Source organism: Rhincodon typus, chromosome 3, assembly GCF_021869965.1.
Source record: "Rhincodon typus isolate 14 chromosome 3, sRhiTyp1.1, whole genome shotgun sequence".
In the NCBI taxonomy this organism is placed as follows: domain Eukaryota; kingdom Metazoa; phylum Chordata; class Chondrichthyes; order Orectolobiformes; family Rhincodontidae; genus Rhincodon; species Rhincodon typus.
The window spans coordinates 17,830,995-17,840,901 of NC_063334.1; the positions used below are offsets into that span (position 1 = coordinate 17,830,995).

Genomic DNA, 9,907 nt, shown 5'->3' on the forward strand with positions numbered 1-9,907 from the left:
AGAGCACAAATTCATGATTCGTCAAGAAAGAATAGATAGGGAGAAACTATTCTTGCTTGTAAGTATTGAGAACCAGTGGGCATAGATAGAAAATGTTTTGCAAATGAAGAAAATGTTACATGAGAGAAAAAAAAACTACTCTCATAGTGAGCAATTGGGGTCTGGAATGCACTGCCTGCAAGTGCGATGGAATCAGGTTAGATTGACATATTCAAGATGGCACTAACAATTATTTAAATAAAAACAATGTGCAGGGTTATGGAGAAAATGTAGGAAGTTAGCAGCAAGTCATAATTCTCAGAGAGTAAATGCAGACATGATGGGCTGAATAGACTCCTCTACGATATCAATTCTGTGATTCTGCAATTCCATTGAATCTCCCACTATCAACATCCTGGGAGTTACCAATGGCCAGTCATACAGTACTGTGGCTATAAAAACAGGCCAGAGGCTCGGAATTCTGAAAAAGTAGCTAATGTATCCCAGAAGGTTGTAGGAAGTAAGGAAGGAAATTACGAGACCCCTAGTAGAAATATTTGCATCATTTATATCGACAGGTGAGGTGATGACTGGAGAGTGGCTAATGTTGTACCTTTGTTTAATCAAGGTTGTAAGGAGAAACTGGGGAACTGTAGACCTGTGAGTCTGACTTTGGTTGTGGGCAAGTTGTTGGAGGTGATTATAAAAGATACAATTTATAGACTTTTAGAGAGGCCAGAATTGATTAGGGATAGTCAACATGGTTTTGTGCGAGGAAAATTGTGTTTCACAAACTTGGTTGAGTTTTTCAAGGAAGTTACCAAAAAGATTGATGATGGCAGAGCAGTAGGCATTGTTTAGTTGATTTTAGTAAAGCCTTTGACAAGGTTCCGCTGGTAGACTATTCAGTAAAGTTAGGTCACATGGGATTCAGGGTGAGCTTACTAATTGGATACATAATTGGCTTAATGACAGGAGACAGAGACGAATGGTGGAAGGTTGCTTTTCGGACTGGAGGCCTGTGACCGGTGATGTTCCACAGGGATTGGTTCTGGCTCCTCTTTTGTTTATCATTTTTGTAAATGATTTGGTTGAGAATATAGAAGGCATGGTTAGTAAGTTTGCAGATGACATGAAAATTGGTGGCATAGCAGACAGTGAAGAAGGTTTTCTAAGATTACAAAGGGATCTTGATCAAATGGGTCAATGGGCTGAAAAATGGCAGCAGGAGTTCAATCTGGACAAATGCGAGGTATTGCACTTTGCAATAACGAACAAGGATAGGGCTTGTACAATTAATGATAGGGCCTTGGGTATTGTTGTAGAACAGAGGGACCTAGGGGTGCAGGGAAATAATTATATGAAGTTTGCATCATTTAAAGACAGGGTGGTTAAAAAGGTGTTTGGCACACTTGCCTTCATTGCTCAGTCCTTTGAGTATATGAGCTGGGAAGTCATATTGAGGTTGTGCAGGACATTGCTGAGGCCTCTTCTGGAGTACAGTATCCAGTTCTGGTTGCCCAGTTATAAGAAGAATGTTATCAAGCTGGAGAGGTTCAGAAGAGATTTACCAGGATATTGCCAGGTATGGAAGGTTTGAGTTATAAAGAAAGGCTGGATAGCTTCGGATATTTTTCACTGGAGCACAGGAGGTTGAGAGGCATCCTGATAGAAGTTTCTAAAATAATGAGAGGTATAGATAGAGTTAATGGTAGTTGGCTTTTCCCTACAAAAGGGGATTTCAAGACCAGGGGACATGTTTTTAAGGTTAGAGGATAGAGATTTAAAAAAGACATAAGAGGCAAATTTTTTTATACAGAGGGTGGTTCGTGTGTGGAATGAACTTCCTGAGGAAGTGGTGGCTGTGGGTACAATTACAACAGTTAAAAGATATTTGGATAGATACGTGAATAGGAAAGGTTAGTAGGGATATGGGCCATGAACAGGCAGTTGGGACTAGTTTAGTTTGGGATTATGTTCGGCATGGACTGGTTGGACCGAAGGGTCTGTTTCCATGCTGTAGGACTCTATGACTCGATAAGTAATTCACCCCCTGACTTACCAGTTCCTTTCTAGCACATAGAAGGCACAAATCAGGAACATGACAGAATTTTTTCGACTTACCTGGATGAATGCACCTCTAGCAGTATTAAAGAAGCTTGACATAATCCAGAACTAAGCAGCCCACATGATTGACACACTATCCACGACTTTCAGCATTAATGCCTTGACCGCTGATGAACAGTGGCAGCAGTGTGTACCACATATAAGATGCACTGCAGTAATTCTGCAAGCACTTTGTAAACCTGAGACACTACCATCTTGAAGGACAAGGGGAGCAGATACATGAAGCACTACCATCTGCAAGTTCTCCTCCAAGCCACACACCATCCTGAATCCCTCACTGTCCCTGGGTTGAAATCCTGCAACTCTCTTTGTAACATTTATAACACCCCAAGTTCAAGAAGGTAACTCACCACCTCATTCTCCAGGGCATGGAAAATGAGCGATAAATGCTGGCCCAGCTAGCGACACCCAAACAGCCCACGAACGAATGAATAAAAGAGAGAGGTTTCAAATGCTTCACACAGCTGAAAGTTCAGATTCATAAAAGGATCATCTTAGTGGATTCTACTTTTACAATTGGAGAGAACTTTGGCTTCATTTGATGAAGATCAGTAAGTTGTTATAATAAATGACTGTTTGTTGTGATAGATTTTGTCAATGTCTCATTGTTGATTTGCACAAGACAAAGAGGTATGAAGTATTGGATACCTCTGTTATCGATACCTTAACAGTCAGTCTGATTGATATTTATGCAGTTTTAGGATCATTAAGGATGAAATGGCATGGTGGGGGGTGGGGTACATGAGATATGGAAAATATTTTTGAACTTATCTTTCTAAAGTTTTGTAAATCCGTACCATGGTTCACTACTTGTCTGAAGGATTGTGAACCATGAATTATAGAAAGCTTGCCCTGTTGCACAAAAATTGTAGGGGACGAAGCAATGTAATAGCAGTGAACCACCCAGGTCAGGGTTACATGTTGCAGGCTCACTATCCACATCTTATTTCAGATTTATGAAAATCATGGAAGCCAGGAATGGAGGTGGGAATCCGTGAAGCTGCTCTCTATTTTTAAATTCCTCTGGAGTAGTTCCAACTTGGTGAAAATTCAGACCATTAATGCTATCATTGGAAGTGCTGCTATTTTTTTAATCTGAATTTTGGCTTTTGTAAAAACAAATCAGGCAAATATGGGCCAACATTGAAAACATTTTCAAAAATAAATGAAAGATTGTTTTATCAGCCTTATGAAAATTCAGCATTAAAATTTGCAAGTCCAAGCGTCCTTATTAACATAAATTGCAGAATTCCACTTGTACACTTGAATAAGCAGGTCCTTAATTTTATAAAAAATAATGTTTAGTTCTTTACTGAGTTTTTGACAAAAAGTCTACCGAAATTAAACAAAGTTTCAACGTACTAATCGTGGGCAGGTTAAGTGATTGGACAATAAGTTGGCAGGTGCAGCTTACTGTTGAAAAAGGTGAATTAATGCACCTTGATAGGAAAAATAGATAAGTAGAATATACTTTACAAGGTGACTAACTGGCAGATGTTGATATTAAGAATGTAGCCATGAGGAGAATGTAAAGAGTCAAATTTTACATGGCCCTGTCTGACAGGGCATAAGGGATGGTAGGCAGGGGAGTCAGGAGCTTTGTGGGGAATGTTAAAGGGACAAGAAAGGTTTTGAGAGCCATGGTGGGGTTGCTTCCTGGCTCAGTTCCGTTGCTCAGGAAGGGGACTGGATTGGATCAGCTGTCAGTAGGTAAGGACACTACCACTGAACCAGATCCACTTTCTGCTCCAACTCCCTCGTTGGTCCGATATCCACAGTAATATTCAGGCCAAAGAACCTGCATCGGGATATGGACAGGTTCAGTTAGTGGGCAACAAGATGGTAGTTGAATATAATCAACATTATTTGCCATGGCAGAAAGAATTAAAAAAAATCTTTTTTCTTCAGTAGTAATGTTGATCTTTAGAGGGGTTGAGAAGCCCTTATTCACAAAAATAATTAACAAGCAATCAGAGGGTAAGTTATATATTTTTTCACATTACAAGCAGTTTGGAGTAGAACTGTAAGGAAGTGTTGGTGCAAATGGTTTTGGTAATGGAACACTGTACAGGGTTTTAATCTCCTTACTTAAGCAAATTTACTATTGGAAGGGATGCAAAAAAGATGCACTAAATTGATTCGAGGGAGGACAGAGCTATACAATAAGGAGCGATTGACTAAAATGGGCCCACACTCTCAGGAATTTAGATGAATGAATACTGATCCCATTGAAAATTCTTTGAGGATTTCACAGTTCAGATGGCTGGTTGTTTCCTTACTGAAGAACCTAGAGCTACAGGTTCACTGTCTTCAATATACTCATTTATTGAACATTCGGTTCCCCATGGGGTAAAGAGATTCACAACACACTGAGCTGAGGAAGAGATTTCTCGTCAATTCACTGGGGACCTTTACACCGCTCCATGTCATGCCTATCAGCTAGCCCATCTGAACTTAAAAATGACAACAATCTGTGCCAATCCTTTTGATCATAAATCTTTCAACACCCGTTTCTATTTACGATATCTCACTGGAGTGTTACAAAGCAAAATTTGATATGGAACCAAATAAGGCAAAATGAGGACATATGTTCAAAAGTGTGATCAAAGAGAGAAGCTTTCTCGAGTGTCTCAAAGGAGGAAAGAGACGTCGAGAGGAGAGGAGTTATAAGGAGGGAATTCCAGAGATTAGTTAGTGATTCTAAAAATGTTCATCTTGGAGACTGCATTATGTTCTACCAAATATGATGGGAGAATCTAGACAGACATTATTGGCAGATAGTTCCAGCTCAGCACATTTAATACTGAAATGACTTTTAAACAAAGTCTTAAACAATAAATTGGGTTCTTTAATGTAAGGAATAGCTAAAAACCGCAACATTCTTAGACTGGGTGATAAAAAGGAGAAAATGAAGAATTGTAATCTTTATCTTGCAGACACAATGCAAAATCTTTTCCTGTTTGGGATTTAATTCTATTTTAATATATTCTTGTGATATATTGTAGTTTAAAATGCACAATAAGTATTTCAAGACATCATAAAAAGGTGGATTTTATGTGAAGTATGTAATGTGCCTATCCTTTAAATGTAGGAAATGTACACACAGGCCATGCAATTAACACCTTGTTTTGTCACTGATCCCAGGACCCCCCTCACCCCCACAGAATGTCATCTCTAACATCAACAATACCAGTGTGATTCTGGACTGGAGTCCTCCTGCTGATGGTGGAGGACGAAAAGATGTGACATACCTCGTGATTTGCAAGAGGTGCAGCGTGGATTTGATCCGCTGTGAGGAGTGCGGTAGCGGTGTCAGGTATATCCCACAGGAGGCTGGCCTCAGGAACACCACGGTCATGGTGGTGGATCTCCTGGCTCACACCAATTACACCTTCGAGATTGAGGCAGTGAACGGAGTGTCGGAGCTGAGTTCCATCCCTCGACAATTTGTGTCTGTAAATGTCACGACGAATCAAGCAGGTAAGTGCCCTTCAATAAAATGCATTGGATTTGGACTTCATTGACCCAGAGAGACAGCAAACATGCTTCAGTTATTGTTAGGTTGCACCATCAGGTGAATGCCTGTGCTCATTTCTAAACTTTTTCTCATTAATACGCTTGTTGTAAATTGAAATTAATATTGTACGATCTGCTACATAGTTTGAATGAAAATATGTGCACTTACTTTTAACACAGATAAGGATAACTTCTTACCTGTAGAGCACATAGTCACATTTTCAGTTTTGTCACAAAGGAATATCATTATTTGACTTCTGTTGCTTTGTAAATAAATTAATTCAAGGACAGCTCTTAGTAGTCAGCACCATTTTGTGCAACAGAGACCAGGGCTGTAGCCATTTTCCTCTAGTGCTCTGCAAAAATATCAGGGATTCAATGTGAAATCTACTATTGTATGTTAATTCGTCCAGAACTGAACATAGCTTCAGACACATGGTGCTGGGGTTCATGCCACAATTAAATTGATCATTTAGTTTTTAATTTATTGAGAATTTGATTAATTCTGGACATTGTTCAGAGTCCTGTATTTTTGTATGTCTCACCGCTGCTATCATGTTTGCATACAAGATCCCAGCTGTCTATAAAGGTCCTAATTGAAGCCAATTTGGACTGATTGAACTCAGATGGGTTTCTTGGAAGAGGATGAAATGGAATAAACCTAACCTGATGGATTTCTGCATTGTTCATGATACAATGATACAGCCTGAACATTCAGACTCTGTAGGAAGCTTCAGAGGGTCTCATTCCCATTCTTCAACCATGTCTCAACCAGAAACTGTAAACAGATTATTATATCCCATACTATTTACATTTGAAAGTTTGTACCTTTATAAATTTGACAAGCAGGTCTCTGCCAAACATTAAATTGTGGTCCAGAAAGTCTATTAGAGTTTTCATCTCTGGTGCTGAAATTCGTACATTCACGCATGGTGTGGCACAATGGCTCAGTGGTTAGCAATGCTGCCTCACAGTGCTGGGGACCTGGGTTTGATTTCAGGCTTGGGTGACTGTCTGTGTGGAGTTTGCATGTTCTCCCTGTGTCTGTGTGGGTTTCCTCCAGGTGCTCCAGTTTCCTCCCACAGTCCAACGATGTGCAGGTTAGGTGCATTGGCCATGGAAAGTGCAAGGTTACAGGGAAAGGGTGGGGGGATAGGTTTGCATAGGGTCCCCTTCAGAAGGTTGGTGCAGACTCAATGGTTCGAATGGCCTGCTTCCACACTGTAGGGATTCTGTGATTCTAAGCAATATGTAGTGATGCCTCAACGTGAGGTTTTTCAAATAACCTGTTGGGAATTTCACTTTGGTACTGTAATCATCTTCGAATATCTCCATTCAGTGTTCTTGCCAAGTATGTTACAAAGTGAATAATCGGAAAATCTAAAATCCTAAAAGCTGAAATGTCAAACAACAACTCAAATGTTCATTCAGTCAAAAGGAATAGTATCTGACTTTTGCCTGGGAGCTGAGTATCTACCTAATTTGAATGACTTGGTCAAAGTCTTTTAGTGATCCATATGAACCGAAGTGATTTATTGAACAAATTATAGGTGTTTCTGATCTGATAACAGGATGAATGTCATAAAAGTACTGAAAAAGGAATAATAGATGACAGTTATGTATGAGTTCGCAATTTTTACACTTTTTTTCTTCACCCAGAGAAAAAAATAGAAGCAATGTTTTGTGAAATCATGTTTAAAGCAATCCAGCACTTTAAGAACTGATTGATTCCAGTGCATCCTAGCTACATAGCCCTGAAAAAAAACCCAAACTAATAAAATAACTGTGTGAAGTAGCTTTTATCCCAGAATTTCAGAAAGCAATTCTCTTGCAGATAAATTGTGATTCAGTTTTACAATCAGGTATTAATTCTTGTGTAACAGTGTACTCTATTTAACAGACAATAATGTCCAACTGCTGATTGCCAGGAGGCCTAGCCAATTCTGATAAACAGCTTCATAATACAATGCTACATATGTCGGATGCGTTTTTGCTAAATTTGCAAATCCACATCAGATGACACTGCACAAACTGAGTTTTAGCTTCTCTATCTACTTCTGAAATATGGTAACTAAAAGCAGTAACGCATGCTTTTTAAGCTGTACCTCTCAGAAAAGTCAGAGTATCCAATATGATGATGCTAACTGAATTTTCAAAACCCATTTTAGGTTTGAAATCTTCAAAATTGAACAGGGTAAATTCATAATAAACTTAAGAACAAATGCAATTTTGACACCCTGTCCTGAACAAATCGTCCTGTAATGGAATCCCTTAATGCAAACTCCATTGTAAATCCTGTAAGTAGAAGAATGTCCTAAAGGGCACATGATAAGCAGCCATGCGGTACAATATATAGCCCACAAGTGAGTTTAAGCTGATAATTCATGAGCAACAAAGTCATGCGTTCTGTTTCTACCACATGCTAAATAAGAATTAAAATGATGAAAATTAGATGTAAATTTTACTTTGCAATGGGAGCTAAATTGATGCGTTATTTGCAGATGGTTCTGATGGCATGCTTTTTTACAGCACCATCTGTTCTCAGTTGTGGCATCATTTCCATAAAATGAAAAAAAAATGTGTGAAATAAAATACAGTTCTCAATACATGAGTCCGCAGGGATGGTAAAAACCTGTCTACTATTGATTGCTAACTGGCACTAGCAGATACTCCTCATCTTAAACTGAAGCTTATTTTGCAACCTGAATGAGAATATGTCCAGGAATAGCTTGCATGTGAAGTACTGCAGTCACACTGCAGTGTGGTTTCTATCCTGTGCTGTTTTACTTTGGATTCCAAGAGACTGACATCCAACAACTGTCGCCTAATGTTACTAAATCTAATCACTTAACCTTGTCAGCAATCTCTCATATCCATGAAAAGCTGTGCCTATAGGAATAATTTTTACTTGGACTTGCCTGTCAGGAAAAGGAGATGATTACTTTAGGCACAAGTTTCATACCCATCCAAATTTATTTTCCTTTGACATCGATGGAAGTTGATCTGTACAGGTGGTAGCTTAAACATGGCCTCATTGATGGTACAGCATACAATAAAAAGGTGGAGCTGTACTGAACTCAATTCCTGACCTCATTCCAGTCTTATTCAAATTGGAAAAAGAGCTAACTTCAAGTGATGAAGTCGGAGTGACTGGCCTTGATATCAAGGCATTGTCTGAATAACTTTAGCATCAAGGACATCCCATTAGACCTGGCACAGACTAGTTACACACACCAGACGCTGCCCTGATTCCCCTTCCAAGGATTCGACACACTTCACACCTAATCACCCTCGCAACCCCACTCCAGCTCCCATCTCTGCTGGATCTGTCCGAACCTCTGCCATCCACCTCTCCCAATGCTACCAGAAATCCCCAGATCCAACATACACTCTCTCTGTGCCCAACACTCACCCTCCTTGAGCCCAACACTCACTCTCCCTGTGCCCAACACTCACTCTCCCTGTGCCGAACACTCACTCTCCCTGTGCCCAACACTAATTTTCCCCATACCCAACACTAATTTTCCCCATACCCAACACTCACTTTCCCAGTACCCAACACTAACTTTCCCAGTACCCAACACTCACTTTCCCTGTACCCAACACTAACTTTCCCGGTACCCAACACTCACTCTCCCTGTACCCAACGCTCACTCTCCCTGTACCCAACGCTCACTTTCCCTGTACCCAACACTCACTTTCCCTGTACCCAACACTCACTCTCCCTGTACCCAACACTCACTCTCCCTGTACCCAACACTCACTTTCCCTGTGCCCAACACTCACTCTCCCTGCACCCAACACTCACTCTCTCTGGGCCCAACACTCACTTTCCTTGTGCCCAACCCTCACTCTCCCTGTGCCCAACACTCACTCTCCCTGTACCCAACACTCACTCTCCCTGTACCCAACACTCACTCTCTCTGGGCCCAACACTCACTTTCCCTGTACCCAACACTCGCTCTCCCTGTACCTAACACTCGCTCTCCCTGTACCCAACGCTCACTTTCCCTGTGCCCAACACTCACTCTCCCTGTACCCAACACTCACTCTCCCTGTACCCAACATTCACTCTCCCTGTGCCCAACACTCACTCTTCCTGTGCCCAACACTCACTCTCCCTGTACCCAACACTCACTCTCCCTGTACCCAACACTCACTCTCCCTGTACCCAACACTCAGTCTCCCTGTACCCAACACTCAGTCTCCCTGTACCCAACACTCACTCTCTCTGGGCCCAACACTCACTTTCCCTGTGCCCAACACTCAGTCTCCCTGTACCCAA

At 40.8% G+C, this 9,907-nt stretch overlaps 1 protein-coding gene across 1 annotated transcript in view; it reads left to right on the forward strand.

Annotated features, from left to right (window-relative positions):
* The window catches only part of LOC109932498 (ephrin type-A receptor 5-like), a 305,440-nt gene that overhangs the window by 168,152 nt on the left and 127,381 nt on the right, over positions 1-9,907 (forward strand). The window contains exon 5 of the mRNA XM_048619959.1: positions 5,251-5,586. Coding sequence (XP_048475916.1) covers positions 5,251-5,586 — 336 coding nt within the window. The remainder of the gene's footprint in view (positions 1-5,250; positions 5,587-9,907) is intronic.